Below are 26,990 nucleotides of genomic sequence, written 5' to 3'. Positions count from 1 at the left end.
CTGGTCAGGGCACATGCCCAGGTGATGGGGCATGCAGGAGGTAGCTGATCAATGATTCTCTCTCATCACTGATGTTTCTATCTCTCTCTCTCCCTCTCCCTTCCTCTCTGAAATCAATAAAAAGATGTTTTTTTAAAAATTCATCATAATTTGGAGTTATAATACCTTTTCCTCACAGTGTATCTGCTAACCTATTGGGCTCATGTTCTTTAGCTGGTTGTAGCAGGTGGCCTAGTCAGCTAATCTGCTGTCATCTTCCCCAATCAGGTTACAAATTGATATTTTCTTCACACCAAAGCAAGAAGGAGATGTGAACTTTAATTTGATCTGCAATGTGAAAAGGAAAGCCTACCCTTTGACCTTAAATGTCAAGGCTGAGGGCTACACTATGAATGCGGAGATCAAGTGCAAAGACAGGACTGGCTTAATCACTTACCTGACTCCCAATCAGACGACCGTTGTCAACTTCTATGAGGTAAAGGTGTGAGAGGGCCTTCCTCCCTCTTGGTTTCCACGCTGGCTGGGAAAGGCAGCACCAGTGACTATTATTAGCTGAATCTCTCTGTTTCAAACACCAGGGAGACCAGGAGAACAGAAAGGTACCAGGAGCGGCTCCATCCCCTGAATGTGTATGATTTTGATGTGAATGTTTTCTTATTTTTCAAGAGATGGAGAGACAGTAGGGAAGGGGAAGAATGCTGTGTTAAGCACACAGGCAGGTTGTTTGGCTACCGAGGGAGGTCTAAGAACTAAATTGCCCTCTTACTCTTCAGATATGAGGGACCCCAACACTTGAAAGCTCTTGCTGGGATATCTGGCCACATTAATCTATTGATGTTCAACTCACTGACATCATCGGCCATTTCTGTTTTCCAAGGGATATTTTCCCCCAACACGTTGCATATCCTGATCCCAGAGGCGTGAACCATGGTTTGCATTCACTCAACATCCTGCTCTGTGCTCTGTCTCTCAGGTGGAGCTGAATGAATGTGTCCAGTGTGAGTTCACCTTTATCAACACTGGGAAGTTCAACTTCAGCTTCCAGGCAGAGCTCTCCGGCCCCAAGGCCCTGGTGCAGTACTTCGAGTTCTCACCCACGGAGGGCAACGTGGATGTGGGGCAGAGTACATCCGCCAGCCTATCTTTCCAACCGTTTAAGAAATGTGTCTTGAAGGGCCTGGAACTCAGAATCAAGGTGAGACCATTGAACACTGTCCAACACTGAAAGCACTCACAGCATCCTGTCTTGGAAGAATAATTGTTCTGAGTGTTTCTGGTCTTCTCCATCCTGCCAGAAGCTCCTGGGGAGTGGCTGTGTTGGAGATAGTCCCATACTCTCTATTCGTGGCCTCCACCCAGGTGCCTGGTGAGAGTCAACTAAAAAGCAGTTAAGCACCCATGCATTGGTATATCATGCAGCCATTAAAATAAATAAAGGAGCCCAGGAATCAAGAGGTCACCGGTCTGATTCCTGATCAGGACACATGCCTTGGTTGTAGGCTTGATCCCCAGTAGGGGCCATGCAAGAGGCAGCCAATCAATGATGTTCCTCTCATCCATGTTTCTATCTCTCTATTCCTCTCCCTCCCTCTCTCTCTCAAAATCAATAAAAAGCATATTTTTACAAAATAAAATAAAATAAACAAGGAGATTGATGAGAGGTGGAGAGAGATAGGGAGAGAGAGAGAGAAAGAGAAAACATGTACAACATTTTCCAAGGTAAGTTATCAAATGAAAAACCAATGAGTTGTGATGTCAGCGGGGATGGCAGAGAAGGGTCTCTGAAAAGCTGCTCTTCTGAAGCAATGAGAACCCTGGCAAAAACTATCAAAATCAACTTTTTCAGAACTCTCTAAATTAACTCTTTCACCCTCAGCATATTGGCCTTTGACCTCATTCCTGTCATCTCATGGTCACAAGCCGACCATCCCTCCTGCAGCCCTATGTCTGCATTTCAGAGTGGAAATAAGGGAAAGAGCCTGGAGCCAAAATACTTTCCCAACAAGACTTTGACTCTTTATTCAAAATAGGTCACCTTTTGTTTACATCCCAATGACCAAACTATGTCTGATGGTCACTTTTAGCTGCAAGGAAGAATGGGAAATCATACGGTTCTTGTCCTTTTACACCTGACTCATTTCACTCAGCATAATGTGCTCAAGATCCATTCATGTTGTTGCAGATGGCAATATTTCATCTTTTTATGGTTGAGTAGTATTCTATTGTGTATATGTACCACATCTTCTTTATCCAGTCATCCACTGAAGGACATTTAGGTACCATATGATTTCACTCATATGTGGGATATAAAACAAAAAGCAACAAATGACCATAAAACACAAACATACAGACAAAAAATATAGAGTGATAGATACAGACAAACTATGGTGGTTACGAGAGGGGAAGAGGATAGGGGACAACAAATAGGTAAAGAGGGTCAATACGATGTGACGGAAGGAGACTGGAATTCAGGTGGGGAACACACAGTAGAGTACACAGGTGTCATAAAGTTGTAAACCTGAAATTTATATAATGTGATTAACTCATGTTACTGCAATAAATTTAACTTTTTAATGTTTTAAAAATGGGAAATCAAGTATTTTCACCTGGGCACATTGACAACAGTTAGAGTCCTGTTAATAAGGAAGCCCTGGGAATCAGATATTGGAGAGAAGTAGTTTTTGCCCTCAAGATGAATCATTGCTTCAGGAACAAAGCAAGAACCAATGTAGAGACTGATTCCAGAGTAGCCCATCTTGCTTTTCTTAAAAAACAAACTTCTGCCCAGCCAGCGTGGCTCAGTGTTTGAGTGTCGACCTGTGAACCAGGATGTCACGGTTCGATTCCTGGTCAGGGCACATGCCTGGGTTGTGGGCTCCATCCCCAGTAGGGGGCATGAAGGAGGCAGTCAATCAATGATTCTCTCTCATCATTGATGTTTCCATCCCTCTCTCCCTCTCTCTTCCTCTCTGAAATCAATAAAAAAATATTTTTTTAAAAAATAAAAAATAAACTTCTAACCTCTGAGTTAGAATCTGCAGATGGAACCATGGGACCTGTGTTTTTTTAAAACATTTGACTGCCTCCCTCCTTCACCTGAGGGCTTAAGGGCCCTTCCCTCTCGCTTCTAATCACACTCCACCTGCTGTTTCCTCCCCACAGATAAGCCACGGTCCATCATTTACATGCAGCATCTCGGGCAATGCCGTGAGCCCTGCTATCCATTTCTCATTCACCAGCCACAACTTTGGGACCTGCTTCATCTACCAAGCCGGGATGCCCGCATACAAACAGACCCTGGTTATCACCAACAAGGAGGAAACAGCTATGAGGTGAGCAGACTTCCCAGAGCCCCCAGATGAGTCTGCGGCTCCTGGTGGGTCCTACAGCCTTTAGGCAGGTGGCGTGCAGCCACGACAGAAGGAGAAGGGTTATGGGAATGAGTCAGACACAGGTGGACATGAATCCCCAGTCTCCTTTCCCCACCACTGACACTGATGCTTGGAGAGCTGTGGGCTCCTCCACTGAAAATCCCCTTCCTGAAGTGAGGAGGCAATGCCAGATGATCTGATGAGAGGATTGAGGGCCTCCATTGATTTTCCTCATGTAACAGATGTGGGAATGGAAATTTGGAGAGTTAAAAAGTGAATTTCTCAGGCTAGTGACCTCACAGAAAATAGTAGATCTATACTGAGCCTAAGCCTTCTGATTCAAATTCAGCCTCTTCACACCATCCAGTATAGAATGTCCTAGTCCAGGTTTCTGGACCCTATTACAGACCTAACAAAACAGAACCTCCAGAAATTGGCCGAGGGACCTGCTAGATTAGTGCTATGCAATAAAGCTTTCCTTGACAATGAAAATGTTATATATCTGCACTATCCAGTATGGCAGCCTATAGCTATGATTAGTGAAACTGAGGAACTGAGTGTTTTATTTTATTTTATTTTATTTTATTTTATTTTATTTTATTTTATTTTAAACTGGAGGCCTGGTGCATGAAATTCATGCACTGGGGGAGGGGGGGGTCCCTCAGCCCGGCCTGTACCCTCTCGCAGTCTGGGAGCCCTCGGGGGATGTCTGACTGCCAAGGAGGTGGGAGAGGCTCCCACCACTGCCGCTGTGCTTGCCAGCCATGAGCCCAGCTTCTGGCTGAGCGGCGCTCCCCGGGTGGGAGTGCACTGACCACCAGGGAGCAGCTCCTGCATTGAGCGTCTGCCCCTGGGTGGTCAGTGCGCATCAGTGACCGGTCGTTCTGCCATTTGGTCAATTTGCATATTAGCCTTTTATTATATAGGATTTAAATAGTCACATGTGCCTAGTTGCTACCATACTGGGTAACACGAGTCTAGGATCCTCCCTAGCTATGTGACCTTGGGCAAATTTTTTAAACTCTCTGTACCTCTGTCTCTTTGCCCAAAGTAGGTGATAATAATAGTACCTCCCCTGCCCAAAAGGTGTGGCTCAGTGGCTGTGCATCAACCTATGAACCAGGAGGTCATGGTTCAATTCCCAGTCAGGACACATGCCATAGTTGGGGGCCCAGTCCCTACTGTGGGGTGTGCAGGAGGCGGTGGATCAATGATTATCTCTCAACACTGATGTTTCTGTCCCTCTCTTCCTCTTCCTTCCTCTCTCTGAAATCAATAAAAACATACTTTTTTAAAAAAGAGCACTGGCAAAGGGTCATGGGACTTTGAGTTTGAGGCCTGATTTTGCCAGGATCTCATGGTGGTATTTGAGGTAAGTAGCTTGACTTTGCCCAAGAGAATGTGGGCTGGATCATTGCTGGGTCCTTTTCAGCCCTTAAATGCTATGACTGTGGGACAGCAGGGCAGGAAATCCATCAGGCCCAAGCTCGGGTGGGGGGACGAGGACCAAATCAGTCCCCCTGGGTCAGCCTTCTCAGAACTTATGCACCTTCCTCCTGCTTTTCTCCAGCATAGATTGTTTGTACACCAATACCAACTACCTCGAGGTGAACTTCCGTGTGGATGTGATAAAGCCAGGAAAGTCCATGGAGATTCCAATCACCTTCTACCCTCGAGAATGTATCAGTTATCGAGAACTCATCCCCTTTGAAATCAATGGGCTCTCCCAACAAGTAGTTGAAATCAAAGGGAAAGGCACCGAAATGAAGGTAAGAGGAGATCCTCAGACTGGCAGCTTCCCTGCCCTTCTCAGCCCCCTTGGCCCACCTGAGCCCACTCCCTCCCCTCACCCCATCTCCTGCTCCTAAGCTGCTCTACCGCAGGTCAGCAGTCCCACTGAGGGGTGAATTAGCCAATCAGACTCAAGTGAGTCATGGATCTTACTCAATTCCAAACTTGACTGTATCAAAGGACAGGCACTAGAAAAACAGTCTTTGTCTTGGGGAAGTTTGGGACTGTCAGATGGAGGGTCCCGAGCTGGTCTTTCTCTCCCACTTTAGGGCATGTTTTGTTTTCAGGTGTAATAGGCAAGACTTGTTTTAAGCAATGTATGCAGGCATATGTCTCAGTTGTGGACATCTTCCCTTAACAGCACAGGGATGCACACTCCCCGGTGAACCCCAGCCCCAGGATTAGATGCTCTGAGGGCGTTCCTTCTTGCCAGGTGCTCCTAATAGGAAGGGAATGCTCCAGTCCTGCTGCTCATCCCTTTCTTCCTGGTGTCTGTCTGGTGGGAGTATTTGCATTTAACCAGTTAGCTGCCACGATATTTTGAATTTAATTTAAAAAGGTCCGCCGCTTGCATCTATAGACGCTTATGGCGTACAAATGGTTCACAGGAGGTTTTAGAAGTCTGAAGATCTCCCAAGAGTCTCAGGAATGCATGGGACATGTCAGCAACCAAGAGAAAATGGGAGGGGTGTGTTCCCATAAGCCAAAGGCGCACCAGGGCAGTGCCACCTGGCGTGTCTGTGCCCAAGCCAGTGACAGGGTCACGTCTGATGTCATTGATTCATTCGTTTGCTCACGCTTTCATGCACTCACTCAGCACTCATTATGTAGCAGGTACTCTGGGAAAATCCAGAGGTGATTCAAATATGTCCTCTGACTTCCAAGAGCTCACAGGCTGGAGCTGAAGATTTGCTTTTTTAGACAAAATGGAAACATGTGGGCCAGATATAAAGGCGGTTGGAGGGAGAGAGCTCAATTTAGGGACGGATGGAATGACCCTGGCCAGTGGGTGCTGCTCACGGTGGGTCAGTGCCCTCCCGGAGGGGAAGTCCCGGCCTGACCGTCATCGGATCCAGGCCAGCACTGCGTTCCGTGCTTCCCATGAGGACTTGGAAATGCCCGCCTCTGCTGCCGCCATTGTAGTTCGAATCACCATCATCCTCCCAGCCCAGGCTTTCTCTCAGGCCCTCCTCCTGTCCATCTCCGCAGAGGAGTGGCCGCGCTCTCACAAAATACACATTCGGTCGGGTCACTCCATGCTTCATGGACTTCCTTCCAGAATAAAACCTGACCACCACCACCCTTAATCTTCTCAAGTCTCCCCCTCCCTCCCAGCCGCTGAGCCGCCCCCCTCCAGCTCAGGGCCTTATTCCTCCCCCGGAGGTGCTCGCCAGCCCCACCCCGCCCTGACTCAGACGGACTAGATCCTACCCTTCCTCTAGCTCTCAGTGTACACATGCCTAGGGAGGTGGGGGGGGGGGGTCCCTAGACCCCCATCTCTCTCAGTCCCCTGTAATGGGCTCCCCAGGTACCCTGAGCTTTCCCGTCACGTCTCTTAACCCAGCTGTAATTATGTCATTGTTGTTCAGTGGGCGTTTTATGCACGTAAATGTTATTGAGCGAGTGAAGGCTCATCTAATGTGAAGAATGGGGGACACTGAAAGCGAGGGACCACTCTTGGCTCCCTCCCCCTCCATAGACGTGGGATATTCATTTTTCTCATTAACTGACAAACCCTCCTTCCCTGCTCTCTTTCCCGTCCCACAGATTTTAGTCCTAGATCCAGCCAATAGGATCTTGAAGTTAGGAGCTGCCCTGCCAGGGCAGGTGGTGAAAAAAACGGTTTCGATCATGAACAACAGCCAAGCCCCGGTCACATTTAGCCAGTCAGTCCTGTTCTCGATTCCAGAACTCCGGGAGCCTAAGGTGGGTGCTCGGGGCTGCCAGTGGCCTCTCCATGCTTCCCTATGACGTGAACGACCAGGCTAACATCACTCACAGTTCACAGTTCTCCTGCACCTTCACTGTGCCCGGACATGCTAACAGCTTTCCATGTGCCGTCTCTGACCATCTTCACAGAAACGGCCCAGGGTCTGTGCTTTTATTATGCTCAGTTCACATCCAAGGAAACCGAGGCTTAAAGAGGCAACATCCCTCTACAGGGCAACAGAGTGAAACAGAAGGAGTGGACTTGATGGGAGGCAGTAAACTCTAATGAATAAACACAGATCTTCATGGCAGACAATTTGGAAAATATAGAAAATCATAAAGGAAAACATTTTGCCCATAATCTCATACCCAGAAATAATCACTTAACATTTTGATGTCTATCTTTCCTGGGTTTTTTCTACACATTTTTTTAAAAATATATTTTATTGATTTTTTTACAGAGAGGAAGGGAGAAGGATAGTTAGAAACATCAATATGAGAAACATTGATCAGCTGCCTCCTGCACACCTCCTACTGGGGATGTGCCCGCAACCAAGGTACATGCCCTTGACCGGAATCGAACCTGGGACCTTTCAGTCCGCAGGCTGACGCTCTAGCCACTGAACCAAACTGGTTAGGCCCTCCACATTTTTTTACAAAAATAAAATTACAATATTCGTATTAGTTTGAACCCATCTAGTAACACATCGTAAATATTGTCCATGTCCTCCAATGCCACGTGTTCACTGCTCCTTCCATCATGTAGACAGACCAATTGTCTATTTCTGCTCAACTCAGGTGTTTCCGATGCTTTATGTTATAAGCAACAATGTATGTCCATGCAATCAAAGCTTTGTGTGCATCCATGGCTCTCTGCTCAGGGCAGACTCCTAGAAGAGGGCGTGTGGGTTCAAGAAGAAGAGGATGTTTTAGTACCCATCACCACCTGCCCCTGAAAGGGTGTCCCCCTCTGCACTCATCATCTGTGTGAGATGCACCCTTGTTCCTACATCCATGTCCCAAGCTCCCTGGAGAGAGGAACTATCAGTCCCAGTTGCCTGCTCCCCTCTTACAGTCATCAGTATTCGGATGGCCCCTTGACAATGGACTAGGTGTGCTTCATTAATTCCAAGAGTAAATGTATCCATCCCCTTACATTTACTCAGTAAATATGTGCTAGGTGCTAAAAATATACAGATGTGTCTTAACTTGGGCTGCCCTAACAACGTAGACTGGGTGGCTTACACAGCAGACATTTATTTTCTCACTAGAGGCCCGGTGCACAGATCTGTGCATTGGTGGGGCCCCTCAGCCTGGCCTGCTGGGATCAGTCCAAAACCAGCTCTCTGACATCCCCCTGAGGGGTCCCGGATTGCGAGAAGGCACAGGCCAGGCCAAGGGACCCCACTGGTGCACAATGGAGGCCGGGGAGGGACCGCGGGAGGGCTCCAGGGCAGGTCCGGCCTGTCTCGCCCAGTCCGATCTGCCGGAACCCAGCAGCAATCTAACCTACCTGTCGGAGCGTCTGCCCCATGGTGGTCAGTGCACATCATAGTGACTGGTCGAACGGTCGAATGGTCGAACGGTCAGACACTTAGCCTATTGGGCTTTTATTATATCGGATAGTTCTGGAAGCTGGGAGTGTGAGGTCAAAGTGCCAGCATGGTCTGCTTCTGGTGAGGACTCTCCTCCTGGCTCACAGGCGGCCCCCTCTGGCTGTGTGCACACACAGCAGAGAGCAAGCAAGGCTGGGCTTTCCTGTGTGTCTGATCCCATCAGCAGGGTCCCTCTCTCATGGCCTCATCTAAACCTAATCACTTCCCAGAGGGTCGGAAGAGGTGGGGCCGCTCAGAGGACGGCTGCACTGAGTGTTACAGGATGGAGAGGGAGCTCCCGGGCAGACAGGTGGGGGAGGGTGTTTCCGGCAGGCAAAGGTATACCGGCCAGAAGGAGTCAGTGCTTTTGGAAACCCAGATGTGATTCAGTGTGACAGGGACTCTGCGGACCACCTGGGGGATGCAGGACACACAAACACTGGCTGTGAGAGGCCAGCCACAGCCAGAGACCCCGTGGGTATCTCCACCCAGAACCCCGTGCTGCCCACTTTGCCATCCAGAGAAAGAGAGCAATAATCACTCAACATTTTGGTGTCTGTCTTTCCACTAGTGAGGCGTCGCATGCCTCATTAATCCAGGTTAAAGTCCTGTTTTCCAACAGGTCAGGGCCCTCACAGTTTGCCTACCAACCTGCTTCTTCGGTTGATCAGACACAAGCTGCCAGTGACCTGTGCTGACCCCACCACCTGGGGTTGGCTTCCAACATCCTTGTGTTTGGAGAACTCGCTAGGATCGCTTTGCTATTGTGGCCTCTCGGCCCACTGTCTCACGCCCTGCTGCCTGGGCCCACTTGCTGGTGACTGCCCAGCACGGGACCAAAGGGAGCTCAAGGTGGAAGAGGGGTTTGGCTTCCTTAGAGCTGATTTTGATTTGCCTTTGCCAGGACCAGGGCGGGAGAGGGGACCACACAAATTCAGACAGTGGTTCTCCAACTTTAGAACTCACGAGTCTCCCAGGGCACTTTTGAAGATGCAGGTCCCAGGCTCCTCCAAGGACACGGATCAGCTGGCCTGGGGCAGGGCCCCGGAATCTGCATTGTAGCCAGCGCGGGGAGCTTGGGGGGGGGGCGCTCCTCAAAAACCACAGAGCGCTGAGTGTTTTTATTTCCTCTTCTGTCTCCTCCAGCAGAGAGTAGTGGTTCTTTGCAAGGGGTTAGAACGAGAATTAACATTTATTGAGTGCCTATTATGTGCCCTACATTTTATTTTATTTTTTAATATATTTTTATTGATTTCAGAGAGGAAAGGAAAGGGAGAGAGAGAGAGAAATGTCAATGATGAGAGAGAATCATTGATCCTTTGCTTCCTGCACGCCCCACATTGGGGATCAAGCCCGTAACCCAGGCAGGTGCCCTGACAGGGAATCAAATCGTGACCTCCTGGTTCATAGGTCAATGCCCAACCACTGAGCCACACCAGCCGGGTTGTGCCATACGTTTTATATAGATGATCTAGCTGAATGCATCACCGGAAGTTTAAGTAACTTGTCAAAGATGGCACAGCTGGTAAGAGAGAGCAGCAGTGAGATTTGCCCCCTGGGCTGTTACAGCGGCAAGGCCTCTAGGAATGGAGGGCTCAGTAGCCCCCTGCCCTCAGCTGCTGAGGCTCACTGTCCTCTTGCCCAGGTCATCACCCTGATACCCTTCAACAACATCACACTGAAGCCCAAAGAAGTCCGTAAGCTGGAGGTCATCTTTGCCCCGAAGAAGCGTGTCCCCCTCTTCTCCGAGGAAGTGTTCATGGAGAGCATGGGGCTCCTGCGCCCCCTCTTCCTGCTCAGCGGCTGCTGCCACGCCCTGGAGGTCTCCCTGGACCAGCAGCATATTCCCTTCGGGCCAGTCGTGTATCAGACAAAAGCCACGCGTCGCATCCTCATGCTGAACACGGGCGACGTGGGTGCAAGGTAGGAGCTGGAGCAGAGCGCTCAGACCCTGGATCGGATTAGACATTTGTTTTACAAGTGTGGCCACTTTTTATTTCTTTCCTTTGCCTTTTACATCTCTTTCCTTCCTTCAAAATGTGACTGTGATGGCCTGATTACTAAAATTAATATTCTAGAACATTTGCTCCATGCCTGTTAATATGCCCTTTGCATGGCTCATCTCATTTGATCCCAACAATTCTACGAGACCAATGCTATGACTGATCCATTTTACAGATGAGAAAACTGAAGTAAAAAGAGATTCAGTACCTTTTCCAAAATCCCACATTTAGCAAGAACTTACCAGGCGCAGGTGCAATGCTGAGTATTCTTACATAGAAGATCCCGTTTGACTGTCCCAGGACCCAAGATAGGTACTGTATTGTCCCCATTTCACAGATGAATTTGCAGCTCAAAGAGGTCAGACAGCTTGCCTGGGGTCACACAGCCAGGAAGTGGGAAAGACAGGATTGGAACCCAGGTGTACCTATGGCAGCTCTCCTTCCCACGCTCCTCCCTCTTCCTAGCAGGTGCCCACCCCAGCCACTACTCAGGCATGCCACAAAGCAGTGCAGGCCGCACACCGCACAGCTGCAGGGGCACTCCTCACACAAGCTCAGTGTGAACGGGGCCCTGAGGGTGCAGTGTGGCAGCCCTTGCACTGGAAGCACGTTGGTCTGCACTGTCCACCCTCTGTCCCCTGCCTGGACCAACTGCCAGACCACAGAGTGATGACCACTCAGAGCCATCGCAGCCCAATGCCACCAAGAGCAGATGCAACTCTCACAGGAAGGGATCAGGATCATCTCCACCCTCCTGGATCTGGCCGGGGAGGCCGTGCAGGGAGTGGTTAAGGCCACAGCCTGAGGAAGGTTCCAGTCCTCGCTCAGCCACTTCCTAGCTACGCGACCTTGAGTGCACACGTGGGAACACGTTCATATGTATGTCCCCGATGCAGCCACTTCCCACCCTGCTCAGCTCTGAGAGGAAGCCGAGTCATCTTACCCTGTCCACACAGCCCCTGCTTTACCGAGCAATCTTTCTCCTCCCAGGCCCATGGAGCCCACATGGGGTGAACCTCCAGTCTTGTTCTCAGCAGCATTGAGGACATCCCCAGGACACTAGTAACCTAGCTTCCTTGTCTCCTTTTGTCTTGGAAAAGGTTTAAATGGGATGTCAGAAAATTTGAGCCTAATTTCTCCATCAGCCCAGAAGAAGGCTATATCACTACAGGCATGGAGGTTGCTTTAGAAGTGACCTACCATCCCACGGAGGTGGGCAAGGAGAGTCTCTACAAAAATCTGCCCTGCTTCATCCAGGGAGGCCCTCCTCTGAGCCTAACGCTGTCTGGAATCTGCGTGGGATCACCTGCAGTGAAAGAGGTCAGTAAGTGCTGCCCACAGAAGGGCCATTGGCCAGAGAGGGCCTAGCAAGCCCCACAAGTGATCTCAGCCAGGCCTTCCAGAGGCAGATGCTCTGTTCAAATAGTCTTCAGTGCCCACCTCAAATATTCAGATCTGCTCCTGCCTCCACAGGGCCTTTGCACATACTTTTTCCACTGCTGTAATTTTTTTCCCCTCTTCATTTAGTTAATTCCTATTCATTCTTCAGCTCTCAGTTCAACCATCACATTCTCAAGGAAGCTTGCATGGACATCTCTGGCTAGATCAAGTTCTGTTATAAGCCATGAGCGAGGGGTGAACACCTTTACTATGTGTTGCTGTTTTTTAATAGCTTTGGGTTAACCCTCTGCTAGTCCTGTTCCTAGAAACCTAACAGTGCACTGCCCGCTGTGTTCCTGGCAACACTGCTTATGGTAAAATTGATACCTGATCCCCATCTCTCTAATTTTGTTATTTCAAGAATGGTATGTAAAGGGAAACATACAGAATGCTATAAACATGCATGAACAAATCTTGGCAAGAACACATGCTTTCATTTTCTTGGGTACTTAGGAGTGAATGGCTGGGTCATAGGGTAGATATGTGTTCACTTTCTTAAGAATCTACCAAACTGTTTTTACAAAGTGGTTGTGTCATTTCACATTCCCACTAGTAATATCTGACATTTCTGTTTGTATCACATCCTTATCAATGCTTGATATGGTCTTTCTTTTTTATTTTAGTCATTCTAATAGATACGTAGTGGTATTTCATTGTACTTTTTCATTTGCATTTCCCTAATGGCTAATGATGTTGAGAATCTTTTCAGATACTTATTTGCCATCCATATGTATTCTTTTTTGAAGTATTTGTTCATATCTTTTATTTATAACTAGAGGCCCGGTGCACAAAATTCGTGCACGGAGGCGGGTTGTCCCTCAGCCCAGCCTGTACCCTCTCCAATCTGGGACCCCTCAAGGGATGTCCAACTGCCCGTTTAGGCCCGATCCCGGTAGGACATCCCTCTCACAATCCAGGACTGCTGGCTCCCAACTGCTTGCCTGCCTGCCTTCCTGATTGCCCCTAACCGCTTCTGCCTGCCAGCCTGATCACCCCCTTACCACTCTGCTGCCAGCCTGTTTGCCCCCAACTTCCCTCCTCTGCCGGCCTGGTCACCCCTAACTGCCCTCTCCTGCAGGGTTGATCACCTCCAACTGCCCTCCCTTGCAGGCCAAGTGCCTCCCAACTGCCCTCTCCTGCTGGCCATCTTGTGGTAGCCATCTTGTGTCCACATGGGGGCAGGATCTTTGACCACATGGGGGCAGCTATATTGTGTGTTGCAGTGATGATCAATCTGCATATTACTCTTTTATTAGATAGGATAGACTGGTACAAGGGAGGGGGCCAGCTGGTTTGCCCTGAAGGGTGTCCCGGATCAGGTGGGGGTTCCCTTGGGGCGTGGGACGGCCTGAGTGAGGAGCCTGTGGTGGTTTGCAGGCCGGCCACGCCCCCTGGCAACCCAAGCGGAGGCCCTGGTATCTGGAACTTATTTTCCTTCTACAATTGAAACTTTATAGCCTGGAGCGGAGCCAAGCCTGGGGCTCCCTCCGAGGCCGGCAGCCATTTCTGTTGGGGTTATAATTGAAACTTTGTTGCCTTAAGCGGGTGGGCCCAGCCAGGGTGTGCGGAAAGCTTTGCTTCCCCTGTTGCCGGCGGCAACCCTGGCCTGCTCTCTCAAGCTCCATTCTGCCACCATTTGTTTGAATTTGTTTACCTTCTATAATTGAAACTTTGTAGCTTGAGTGGAGGCTTAGGCCTGGCAAGGGCAGGCAGAAAGCTTGGCTTCCTCTGTTACCTAGGAAACCTTGCTCTCTGTGGCTGTAGCCATCTTGGTTTGGGTTAATTTGCATGCTCGCTCTGATTGGATAGTGGGCATGGCTTGTGGGCGTGGCTTGTGGGTGTGTTGGAGGTATGGTCAATTTGCATATTTGTCTATTATTAGGTAGGATTGGGTTGTTTGTTTTCTTAATATTGAGTTTTCAGAGCTCTTTTTATATTCAGGACACAGGTTTTACATTTAGGTCTTCAGTCTGTTTCAAGTTCATTTTTGTATGTAGTACAAGACATGGATCAAATTTATTTTTACTTACATGGATACCTAATTATTGCACACCATTTGTTGAAAAGATTATCCTTTCTCTACTGAATTGCCTTTGCACTTTGGTGAAAAATCAATGGATCATATATGTGTGTGTCTATTACTGAACTCTATTCTTGTCCATTGATCTATTTGACTCTCTTAGCACCAATACCACATTGGTCCATGTTGTTACATTCAATGGCCAGTTCTCACCTTCATCTCACTTGACCTCCTGGCAGCATTTGACACCTTGAACAAGTACCTCCTTCTTCCAACGGTTCCTTCAAATGGCTTCCAGGATACCACCCTCTCCTGGTTCTCTTCCTATCTGATTAGCTGCTCCTTCCCATCTCTCCTGATTCTTCTGAACAATGGAGTGTGCCAGTCAGGAATTCGTCCTTAAGGTCCTTCCTTTTTCTAAATGCACTTACTTCCTGATAATCTCATCCAGTATTTTCACCTTTAAAAAAAATTGCTAAACTGACAACTCCGAAATATGCACCTCCAGCCTGGACTTTGCTGTGGACTCCCAACCTGTAAATTCCACTGCCTGCGTGAAGTGCCTGTTTTCTTCCAGACGGTAAACTTCACCTGCCAGGTGCGCTCCAAGCACACGCAGACCATCCTGCTTTCAAACCGCACCAACCAGACCTGGAATCTGCACCCCATCTTTGAGGGCGAGCACTGGGAGGGGCCTGAGTTCATCACTCTGGAGCCCCATCAGCAAAACAAGCCCTATGAGATCACCTACAAGCCCCGCACCATGAATGTGGAGAACCGCAAGCATCAAGTAGGCCGAGCACCCCGTCAGTTCGTTTCCTGGTGTGATTGGAGGGAGAAGTTGTGTGAGGGAGGTTAGGAGACAGAGCTTGGCAGCTCAGAGAATGTTAGAACGAGAGGGGACCCTATCTTCTGGTATCTTCACTCCCAATACTATGCAGATACAGCCTCGGCTGCCATCAGTTTTTCATTCTATTTATTTTCACTGTACATTCTACCGTGAGCATTTTTCTATTTAATTAGGTAGTCTTCATGATAATCATTTTTCTTTTTTTAATATATTTTTATTTGATTTCAGAGAGGAAGGGAGAGGGAGAGAGAGAGATAGAAACATCAATGATGAGCGAGAACCATTGATCAGCTGCCTCCTGCACAGCCCCTACTAGGGATCAAGCCCACAACCAGGGCATGTACCCTTGACTGGAATCAAACCTGGGACCCTTCAGACCACAGGCTGATGTTCTATCCACTGAGCCAAACCAGCTAGTCCTAATAATCATTTTTAATGATTGCCTGAAATTTTGAATGAGGGTTTCATGATTTATTTAACATTCCCCAGTTGTTGAATATTTAAGTTAGCTCCAAATTGTCATATTCCTATAAATGATTCTAATATATATGCTTATATATGTATGTAGCTTTTTCCCCGGAGGGATTTTTCTAAAGTAAGATCCCTTGTCTGTGATTCCTGGTTCGAACACCTGGGAATATTTTTATGACTCTTGAAGCAGCTGCTTCCCCAAGTGTTATGCTCATTTGCAGAGCCTCCATTAATCCCGTGTGACTACCATGCCTGAGAGGTGCCCCTCGGTATCATTCTGATTGCATTTCTTCCTCTCCTTAGGGCACCCTCTTCTTCCCCCTGCCAGATGGAACCGGCTGGCTATATGCGCTGCATGGGACTGCCGAGCCCCCCAAAGCCGTGGCCAGTATCTATCGTGAAGTGCCATGTAAGACGCCCTACACTGAGCTCCTGTCAATCACCAACTGGCTGAACAAGCCGCAGAGGTAAGGGAGTGGGGAATGGGGTTAGAGTGGGAGAGACAGAAGGAAGACTTTTACTGTCTAGCCTGGCCCTTCCCATGGTCAGGGCCTCTGGAGGACATTGGCTAAATGGGCCAGAGATCAAGTTCCCTGATGTGGCCAGGCATTGCCTGAACTCTAAGCCTCCAGAGCATTCTCCTTCCTGTTCAGTGCTCTCTCTGTGTGGCTGGTTACCTACAAACCTCCTAGAACAGTGCCTGGCACGAAATAAGTGCCCAATAAATGTTAGTTATTACTATTGTCATAACAATAATCATGGTTGTTATTATTGAGTGTACAGTCTTATTACCTAAGCCACTGGCCAGAGAAGGACATCCCTTGGACCTAGTACTTGCAGTGGAAGTAGAGAAGAATGCAAAGACTAGAGGAGCTTGAGGCCAAACAGCCTAGTCCCCTTCTTTTATAGTTCAGGAGCCAAAGGTTGGGAGAAGAGGCCACTTGCTGAGCATTGTGGGTAAAGGCCCACACCTAAGTTCTGCCAATAACTAGTCATGTTACCTGAGCATGTTATCTCCCTTCTCTTGGCCTCGTTTCCTCGCTAGTAAATGGAGATGGCAATGACATGCACCTCCTGCAGACATCACAGGGATTAAAGGCCTGTAACACATGCAGAGCACTGACTCAATAGCTGGCACATAATAGGTGGTCAGTAAATGGCAGTTACTGTTATTGTTAGAGACAGAGTGAAGGCAAGAACCCTGGACCCAGGTGTTTTACATAAAATCAAGAGTAGAGATAGCACCTTTCCTTCCTCTCTTTGGGCAAATACCTCATTTTCTCTATCCTCCCTTCTTGTGCTCCTGTGGCTCCCTCAGGTTCCGGGTCATTGTGGAAATGCTGAAACCAGAGAAGCCAGACCTAAGTGCCACCTTAAAGGGCCTTGATTACATTGATGTACTGTCTGGATCCAAGAAAGACTACAAGCTGAACTTCTTTTCCCACAAGGAGGGACTATACAGCGCAAAGGTATCCATATGTCAAAGGCATTGCCCTGGAACCCTGGAGGTCTGACCCTGAGGTTGACAATCCTGATGTTAGGGAGTGAAGAAGTCCTCCATAGCCAGCCTATCCTTATCCTGTCGGGCTGACCATTTAAAGTGACCTGGAAAAGGCGGTCAGGATCCCCAGCCTCTTTGAGATGAGGCCAGATTGCGAGGCCAGCCAGCCATCACATAGGCCCATGCCAAGCTTTCAAGGAAGAAGAGTTATGAAAACTCTTACGCAGTTTATAACACTGCACTGGCAAATACCAGACCACAGTAATAAAATATCCCATTTTCTGAGTGTTTATAGAGTGTCCAGCATTGTGCTGAGCACTCAATACACATAGCTAGTAATGTCAGAGCCAGGATTCAACTCAGAGTCATCTACTCCAAGACGCCACGGCATCTTTCATATAGGAGCTGTTGTTCCTAATTCATTCATTAGTTGTTCCTAATTCATTCAACAAATATCTATAGAGCATATATGCCATATACTAGGTGCTGGTAACACAGCAATCATCAAAAATAGACACAGTCCCCATTCTCATGGAATACACAGTCCAGTGGAGATGGACATTAATCAAATAATTGCACTATGAATGCATTATTACAAAATGAGGTATGTGCTTTGAAGAAAGGGAGCATATGTGAACTCACAAGAAAGGTCAGGGCTGAAGATAATATATGGGAATTACCAATTTATCAGTAGTATTTAAAACTATGTGGAGAATGGAATTACCTAGGGAAAGATTTTAATGTGAAAAAAAAAAAAAAACAGAAAGTAGGAGCACATCTCCCCTGCCAGAAGAGATACTAGCAAGATCCACCCAATAGCATGTCATCTCCTCTCCTACAATCACTGAGTTAGGCTGCTCCACTCAAGTCACATTCACAAACAAGTTAACAGAGAACCTTAAAATCAAGGAATCACAAAACATCTGAAGAGGGGGAAAGCCACCATAAAATAGAAATACCAGCTCAACAAAGAAGAACTCCTGAGATAAGAGGTGTTAAAGCAAACAGAAGAAGACTTTCAGTGAATATTATCAACTAGAGGCCCGATGCACAAATTCTTGCACAGGTGGGATCCCTCAGCCTGGCTGGTGATCAAGGCATATGGGGCCGGGGGGGGGGGGGGGGCAGCCAAGTAGGGGGAGGGGCCAAGGGAGGTTGGCTGTGGGAGCGTACTGCATTGAGCATCTGTCCCCTGGTGATCAGTGTGTGTCATAGCCACTGGTCGACCAGTCGTTCTGTTCATTCCAGTCATTTGGTCATAATGGTCACTTAGGTTTTTATATAGATACAGATATAGATATAGATATAGATATAGATATAGATATAGATATCCTCAAGGGAATAAAGGAAGATAATCATACCCATGAAATAAGAACAGGCTGTTGTGGAAGAGAATCACTTGGAGACCCTGGAAATGAAAAATAGGATATTTGGAATAGAACGCCATAAAGGTCCTGGCCAGTGTGGCTCAGTTGGTTGAGTGTTGTCCCATACACCAAAAGGGCACCAATTTCAGTTGGTCTAGCACATGCCTGGGTTGTGGGCTCGATCCCCAGTGGGGGGCATGTGGAAGGCAGCTGATTGATAATTCTGACTCACATTGATGTTTCTCTCTCTCCCTCTCTCTTCCTCTCGCTCTAAGAATCAATAAAAACATTTTTTAAAATAAAACCATAGAGGACAGATGAATAGTGTAATGAACTCTGGGGAAGAATTACTTGTAAGTTAGAAGACAGAACTGAGTAATATCACCAGGCTTTAGCACATGAGTACAAAGAAATTGAAAGATGAAAAGAAAGAATAGCAGGTGTTGGTGAGAGTGTGGAGAAATTGAATCCTTAGCTATGGTAATATAAATAGTGCCATCACTTTGGAAAACAGTCTGGCATTTCTTTATATGCTTAAACATAGAGTTACCATATGACTCAGCAATTTCACTCCTAGTTATATACCCAAAATATAAACTACTTAGAATGATTTTCAACCTAGAACTCAAAACTATTATGAGAGCAAAATAAAGATATTTTTTAACATGCAATGACTCAAAGTAACCCACCCATATACACAATCTTTGAAAGAAGTACTACAAATTAAAACTTTTAAAATTAACAATATTTTAAAGATAAGTAAATGAATCCAAGGGAAAGTACAAGGATACAATGAACAAAGAATCTAAATTGATAGGTAATTTCAAATAATTGTTGCAAAGCAATCTGAAATACTTCATATGGCCTCAAATTAGGAAGGGAAAGAATAAAATAAGGCAATGAAAATAATGTTCTCATTCTGTTGGAAGTAAATGGGGAAGTAAGAGATATTTTCTCTTTTATAGAGAAGCGTAGGGAGAAAATGGAGATTTTCATAAACTGTAGATGTGAAGAGAAATATATAAATAAATATATTATTAAAATGTAAGTGTAAAGACTTTTGAGTAAAAATGACAATGAAGCCAGATCACAGAATTTCTTTACAGTAATAAGTATTTAAATTGACAATAACAATAACAAAAAAGGTTTTTTTAATCAATAATAACAACAGAATTTTTAAAAATCAAAAGCACTTTTGGTTATGATGGAGTAACTAGTCCTCCCACCATATAAACCATAAAACTGGACAAAATAAATGTCTGAGGCAAGTCTTCTCAGTCCTTGGAAAACAAGCAGCACAATACTGCAGTTCATCAGAGAGAAGGAAATTGATGAGTCCCATGATTGTCCTGGCTCTCTGCCCAGTGCAGTGAGCTCGAGTCTCAGTAAAGTGCAGCAGCCCCAGTGAACTGAGATGACAGAAATCAGAGTTTGGTGCAGCCAAAATCACTGGTGTCTGCAGGGTAAGACACCAGAAAGGAGGGAGCAGGATATGGAGGGCGTGGGAGTACAAACATCTATACAGGCGTTCCTTTCGAAGTCCTTGGCTGAAGATGGACTGCACATGCACAGGGAGAGACTACATGAGAGAGCAGCTGCTACAGGGGTGATGAGGAATAAAGGTGCACTACATTAATCAGCGCTGGGGAACACGGGAGGTGTGGCCCAGCCAGAGTAGAGAGGCTGCATTAACCACACCTCCTTAGCCCTGGTAACCCAGATGAAATACCTGAAAGGCCAGAAGAAAGCACCATGTCATTGGATAAGATCTTCTGTGGGCCAGCATGGAAAAGCCTTACACTAAAAAAATGTGGATATCAAATCCCACCAAGTTGGAAGGTCTTGAGGAACACCTTGAGTTTTCCACGTATCTGCTCTAACAAAGCATAAAACCAAACCTACACAAGTTTAAAGTGTCAGTCATTGAACTGCCTGCCTCCTAGAATAAAATCAATACTCTTATAAGGAAGATAACAGAATCCAGAATCTCTACAATGTTCATGAACAGTGTCCAGTACACAAACAAAAATTACTAGACTTGTGGAGAAGAAGGAAAATATGACCCACAGTCAAGAAAAAAGCAGTCAATGGAAACTGACTCCAAGATGGGACAGATATTGGATTTAGCAGGCAAAGGCCTCAAAGAAGCTATTATAAACATGTTCAAGAACTAAAAGGAAATATTTTACGTAATTAAATAAAATATTATCTTAATGAGTGTACTGATAAAGAATCTCAGCAGAGAAATAGATACCATGAAAAAGAACCAAATGGATTCTCTGGAACTGAAAAGTACAACAAACCGAAATGAAAAATGCATTGGATGTGCTCAACAGCTGATTAGAGGTGTGAGAAGATACACTGAACTTGAAACAAATCAATAGAAAGTTTCCAATCTGAAGAACACAGAGAAAAAAGATTGAGGAAAAACAACCAGAGCCTCAGGAACCTGTGAGAAAAATATAAGATGGTCTAATACCTGAGTATTATGAGTCAGAAGAAAAAAAAGTGAGAATGGGACAGAAAATTATTTGAAAAAATAATGGCTGAAATTTCCCTGATTTGATTTTTTTTTTTAAAACGATTTACAGATCCAAGAAACTTGGCAAACCTCAAGCAGGAAAAATATAAAGGAAATCATGCCTATGCACATCATAGTAAAACTGCTGAAAACCAAACACAAAAAGAAAAGCTTAAAGCAACCAGATTTAAGATCTATTGCAGACAGGGGACAACAATAAAAGTGCCCCCTGACTTCTCCTCTAAAGTAATGGAAGCCATTTACAAAGTGCTGAAAGAAAAAGAAATTGTCAACCAAGAATTCTTTATTCACTGAAAATATCCTTTAAATGTGAGAGTGAAATAGACATTTTCAGATAAAAGAACATGAGAGAATTCATTGCCAGGAGACTTGCATTACTGAATGCATTAGCATTATTGGAATGCAAATAGGTCTTCTTCATTCTGAAGGGAGATGATACCAGATGGAAACTTGGGTCTGCTGGAAAGGAAGAACAGCACTAAAAATGGTAAATAAATAGGCAAATATTAAAACATGTTTTTCTTCTCATAACTTTGTTTAAAAGACAACTGACAGTTTATAGCAAATATAACATTGTAAAGTGGATGTTCTTACATACACAGAAGTAAAAGGTACGATGACAAAAGCACAAAAATGGGACGGACAGGTCAATGAAATTATAGGTCAGTACGGTTACGACATTTGTGCTGTGGGAAATGTGAGGTAGGAAGCATAAGTGGTCAGTTGTAAAGTGGAAAGTGATGAAATGCTAACTCTAAATTTTGACAAGTTAAAACTTCACATTGTCAGCTCTATAGCAACCATGAAAAATCTTTCCTTTAAAAAGATAGCCAAGAAGCCATTAGAGGAAATGAAATATATTCTGAAAGAATACATACTGACCCAACAGAAGACAGGAAGGTAGCAACAGAGGAATGAAAAGTGAGACCAATGGAAAAGAAAGAGCAGGAAGGCAGACTTCAGCCCGAACATGTAAATAATTATTTTAAATGTAAAAGACTGACAGTTCCAAGGAAAAGACGGAGGGTGTCAGAAGCACCCTAAATCTAAACACAGGAAGAGGCTGAAAGTAAAAGGCCAGACACATTAAGAACTGTGGCCACCTAATAATACGATAAACAACAGAAAGTGTTAAAAAGGGAAAAACAATCAAACAGACTCTACTTCACGAGGTAGACATGTGAATGAGCAATAAGCAGCTGAGAAGATGCTCACCATCCTCAGTCATCCGGGAAAAGAACTTAAAAAAGGTGAGCAGTCTGTCGATAACAAGTCAGTTGCAGGGGTGAGGGGACAATATACGGCAGTTACAAGTGTGAGCTCCAGAATCAGTCCAACCAAATCCTGGTTCTGACCCTTCTCTGCATGTGACGCTGATCAAGGTACTTCATGCTGTTAAGCCTCATTTCCATCATCTTAAAAAAACAACAACACAACAGTGAGGGGAATCATCATGTCGCTTACAAGCTGTGTGAATTAAACAATTAAGTACTTCTAGTGCCTGGCACACAGAAATCATTAAGTGTTAGATGCCATCGTCGTCATCATCATTGTCGTCATCATCATCATCATCATCATCATCATCATCATCGTCATCATCTACTCCGGCAACAACAGGGTTAGGAGTGAAACCCACTACAGCATGAACCTCTCCAGGACTTGCTTGTTCTCAGGGCCAGTCAGCTGTCCCCACTGAGGAGACCTTCACCTGCAGCACGGGACAGGGCTGCCGTGGCCTCCAAAGCAAACGCAGGCTGTGTGATACCCTCTCGCCTGGGAAGAGCCAGGGCAGAGAATCTAAAGAGAGCGGCCAGCCCTCGCTGGTTTGGCTCAGTGGATAGAGCGTCGGCCTGCGGACTCAAGGGTCCCAGGTTCGATTCCGGTCAAGGGCATGTACCTTGGTTGCGGGCACATCCCCAGTAGGGGGTGTGCAAGAGGCAGCTGATCGATGTTTCTCTCTCATCGATGTTTCTAACTCTCTATCCCTCTCTCTTCCTCTCTTTAAAAAAAAAAAAAATCAATAAAAAAAAAGTAATAAAGAGAGCGGCCAGCTGGTAGGGATGCAGACGGGCTGGGAGGGCCCACGTCAGCCTGGCACCCGCGCTTCCCGTGCCCAGGCATTGCTCACCGAGAGCATGACCCCCGCTAACCCCTCTCCTCCGCCCTGCTCCCTCCCACTCTCCTGTGAACTCAGGTGATCTTCCGAAACGAGGTGACCAACGAGTTCTTATACTACGTGGTGAGTTTCAGGGTCATCCCTTCAGGCATCATCAAAACCATCGAGATGGTGAGCCCCGTCCGGCAGAGCACATCAGCCTCCGTCAAGGTGGAGAACCCCCTGCCCTACTCGGTGACCTTCGCCACGGAGTGCAGGGTGCCTGACATCAACCTGCCCTCCCAGTTCGTGGTGCCCCCTAACTCGGAGGTGAGACCCGACTGCCCGGGGCCCCTGAGAGCCGCGATGGAGGCTCTGCCCCTAAGGCCTCTGGATCCACGTTCCGCACCCCTGAGGTCGGGCCAGCCCTGGCCGTGGTCTATAGTGTGCTTGACCCATTACCTATTGTTAGATTTAGACAGATTCCAGATCTAGAAATACCTGGAACAGGAGTTAGGAAGAGTACAGGGGAGGAAACGTGGGCTGGTGTGGGCAGAGGTTCCCGGGGCTCAGGATCGGTGTGAGCACTGCAGTGTGAAGTGCCACCAACCTGCCCTGAGGTCCCTGGGTGGCAGGGGATAAGCAGGACCTTCCGCATCATCGAGGCCTCTGTCTTCCCTTGCAGGGCACATTCTCATTCGAATTCCAGCCCCTGCGAGCTGGGGAAACCTTCGGGAGACTAGTTATGCACAACAATGATTTGGGTTACTACCAATATGAGCTCAACTTGAAGGCTATGCCAGCGCTGCCTGAAAAGCCCATCCACTTCCAGACTGTTCTTGGCAGCGGCCAGAGCATCTTTGCCAAGTTCATCAATTACACCCGGCAGAAGACAGAATACTACTGCAGGGTGAGCAGCCCCTGCCCCACCCTCTGGCCCCTTCCCTTGCCAGAAGGCTGGCCTCAAGAATAATGGGAGGAGGATAAGGGGTGCAGAACTGTGAAACTCAGGAGAGTCTGGTGTATCATATAGCCTGGGAACTCCCAGCTAGAAGGAAATAGTACAAGGCCTGGGTTCTTCCTTAAAGACTTTCTATCTTAACGAGCTGGGAGGGGTGTGGGGAGTTTTGCTTCCCAGTGCATGCTCAGTAGTCATTAAAGAAAGACAGGAGAGCTTAATGGTCATGAGGATAGGCTATGAAAGCCAACAGACCTGGATTTGAATCCTGGCTTTACTATATCCATTATATATATATATTATATTTCAGAGAGGAAGGGAGAGGGAGAGAGAGATAGAAACATCCATGATGAGAGAGAATTTTAAAAATCTGCATGCCCCACACTGGGGATCGAGCCTGCAACCTGGGCATTTGCCCTGACCGGGAATCGAACCGTTACCTCCTGGTTCAGAGGTCGACGCTCAACCACTGAGCCACGCCAGCTGGGCTTTACTATATTCTTTGTATGAATAATTTACTAAATCTAAGTTTACCTCTAAAGGGTGATAACACCCTGACCTTACAGGATTTCTGTGAGGATTTTAAAATACATATATAAAACCATTTTCATAGACCTGGCCCACAGTAAATGTCCCACATACAGTATGTTACCTAATATATCAGTCGAAATGTAAGCTTAACTCCTGAAACAGAAACCCAAAATGACAACAAAATAGACATTTATTCCTCTCTCAGATAACTGTGGGCATAAGCAGTTTGAGCTGGAATGGTAGCTCGATGACATCAGCCACCCAGGCTCCTGTCCCAATGCTCTTCCCTCTGTAGAGAGTTGCTTGGGTCCACATGGACCAAGACAGCTGACGGTGACATCCACATTTTAGCCAGGGACGAGGGAAAAGGAGGGGGGGGGGCTGCATATATCATTTCCAGTCACATTCCATTGAACAAAACTGCATAGGACCTCACCTAGCAACAAGGGGAGCTGGGAGATGTAGCCTTTACACTGGGTGGACGTGTGCCCAGTCAACATCAGAGCTACAGTCAAGGGACATAGGCACTTGATCAGTTCTATCAGTCAGGAGAAGCTAGAGTATGCTGTAATATACCACGAGCCTCAATATCTCAGTGGCTTAAGAGCACAAAGGTTTGTCTCTCATTTGCACCGTCTATGCAGTGAGGCTCAGCAGGGGACTCGCTCCTCACAGCCCCTCAGGGATCCAGGCGGACGAGCAGCCACCATCTCACATGTTTCCAGGCACAGTACCAGAGGGGTGAAAGGTCCCTACAGGGACTTGCATGGGCAACTGAATACTCTGGTGTGGAAGTGACACCTTTCACTTCCCTCAACTGATTGTCCAGAACTAGTCTCACTGGTCCATGAGGATCTAGATTGTTTGGTCTTCCATGTGTATGGAAGGAAAGAAGAGCCGGTTATGGGGAGCAACACCAATGACTGCCATACTAACATAATCCAGCCACGTGTCTTTGGGCCTCAGTTTCTTTATAGTAAAACTAGAGGCCCGGTGCATGAAATTCGTGCACGGGTAGGGTCCCTAGGCCTGGCTGGCGATCAGGGCCGATCAGGTTCCCCACCTCCCTGCCTCCTTTGCCTCCCTCTTCCCTCGCTCCCTCAGTGCCCAGCTATCACCGCCACTGGTCACCTGCCATGTTCAGCATCACCTCCTGGTGGTCAGCGCACATCATAGCGAGCAATCGAACTCCTGTTCTCCTGGTCGAATTCCCGAGGAGACACTTTGCATATTAGCCTTTTACATATATATAGATAGGAATAACAATTAAAAGTACTACCTATCTTCAAGGGAGTTATATAAGGACACACAGCTTTCTTATATGCTGCCCTACCGAGAGTGGAGGGACTGGGGATAGACTGGGCTGCTGCTATACCCACCAGGACCCCGTGTGAACCAGGTGTACTTGTTCTCCTTTCAGACCGACTGTGTAGACTTCCACACGGAAAAGGTCATCAGCGCGGCCGCGGGGGCTCAGGGCGGCACGGAAGTCAGTGTGGAAGTCTATTTCGAGCCCAGCCACCTGGGGGAGACCAAGGGCAACCTGAGCCTGTCATCCATTGCAGGCGGAGAGTATATCATCCCCCTCTTCGGAGTGGCTGTGCCCCCAAAGCCGCAAGGTCCCTTCCAGATCCGAGCCGGGTACAACATAGTCATCCCCTTCAAGAACGTCTTCTACCACACAGTCACCTACTCCTTCATCGTGGAGCACCCAGCCTTCTCCGTTCGGGCCGTGGACTCCGTTCGGCCCAAGAAGATCAACAACATCACTGTCTTCTTTGAAGGAAACCCATCCGGCAACAAAACACCCATCACCAGCAAGCTGATCGTGTCGTGCCCTCCCGGCGATGGCAGAGAAACAGGAATTAAATGGGTTTATTATCTGAAGGGGGTCACCCCTTAGTTGTAACCAGGGTCAGTTGCATCAAGAAAAAGCCGTCTCCTCCGCTTTAATATCTATATTTTGTTCTAGCCTGGTGAATAGAGAAAATAATCAGAATTCTAAAGGTGGTGTGTTATCCTCCTCATTCACTTTTGTCCATATTATATGTATTCCAAATACATGAATGAAATATAGATATATATTCCATATTAAATGTGGTAACTATACAAAGCAGAACTATATTTTACTTTAACAAGGGCAAGTCTCTGAATTTGGTTTCTTAACATACCCGCAAAGCTCAAGTACTATGTAAGTAATCCCCATTTTTAATAAGACCACACAGGTGTCACACTCGTGGCCTTCTGTTGTACAGAACTTGGCAGTGCATGATGCTGAGGCACCATAGCTTCCTTTTAAAAATCCATGATGGCTTGGAGAGCCCTTAGACGTGACTCTATTTTGATGGGGTGTTTTATTTTGCTTTCACTATTTTCAAAGCCACTAACAGATAAGTGTAAAAACAAGGCATCATACAGATGTAGATGAGTTACAACTGTGAAGTGATGGCCAGTGTGGAACCAGGAATATCAATTATCCACTGGTCTAGAAGCATCTAAGCATGGCAGGGTTGGGCAGGCTGGCCT

At 46.8% G+C, this 26,990-nt stretch overlaps 1 protein-coding gene across 1 annotated transcript in view; it reads left to right on the top strand.

Moving 5' to 3' along the window:
- The window catches only part of HYDIN (HYDIN axonemal central pair apparatus protein), a 302,917-nt gene extending 276,346 nt beyond the window's left edge, over positions 1–26,571 (top strand). The window contains 13 exon segments of the mRNA XM_054710866.1: positions 268–475; positions 974–1,195; positions 3,163–3,332; positions 4,942–5,140; positions 6,930–7,088; positions 10,332–10,609; positions 11,790–12,009; positions 14,727–14,939; positions 15,774–15,937; positions 16,789–16,939; positions 23,075–23,305; positions 23,661–23,885; positions 25,885–26,571. Of these exon segments, the coding sequence (XP_054566841.1) occupies positions 268–475; positions 974–1,195; positions 3,163–3,332; positions 4,942–5,140; positions 6,930–7,088; positions 10,332–10,609; positions 11,790–12,009; positions 14,727–14,939; positions 15,774–15,937; positions 16,789–16,939; positions 23,075–23,305; positions 23,661–23,885; positions 25,885–26,367 (2,923 nt within the window). The 3' untranslated portion in view covers positions 26,368–26,571.
- Positions 26,572–26,990: the final 419 nt, after the last annotated feature.

This window comes from Eptesicus fuscus, chromosome 21, assembly GCF_027574615.1.
Source record: "Eptesicus fuscus isolate TK198812 chromosome 21, DD_ASM_mEF_20220401, whole genome shotgun sequence".
NCBI classification, from domain to species: Eukaryota; Metazoa; Chordata; class Mammalia; order Chiroptera; family Vespertilionidae; genus Eptesicus; species Eptesicus fuscus.
Note: the sequence above shows the minus strand (reverse complement) of the source record. Positions and strands in the feature narration are given on the sequence as shown.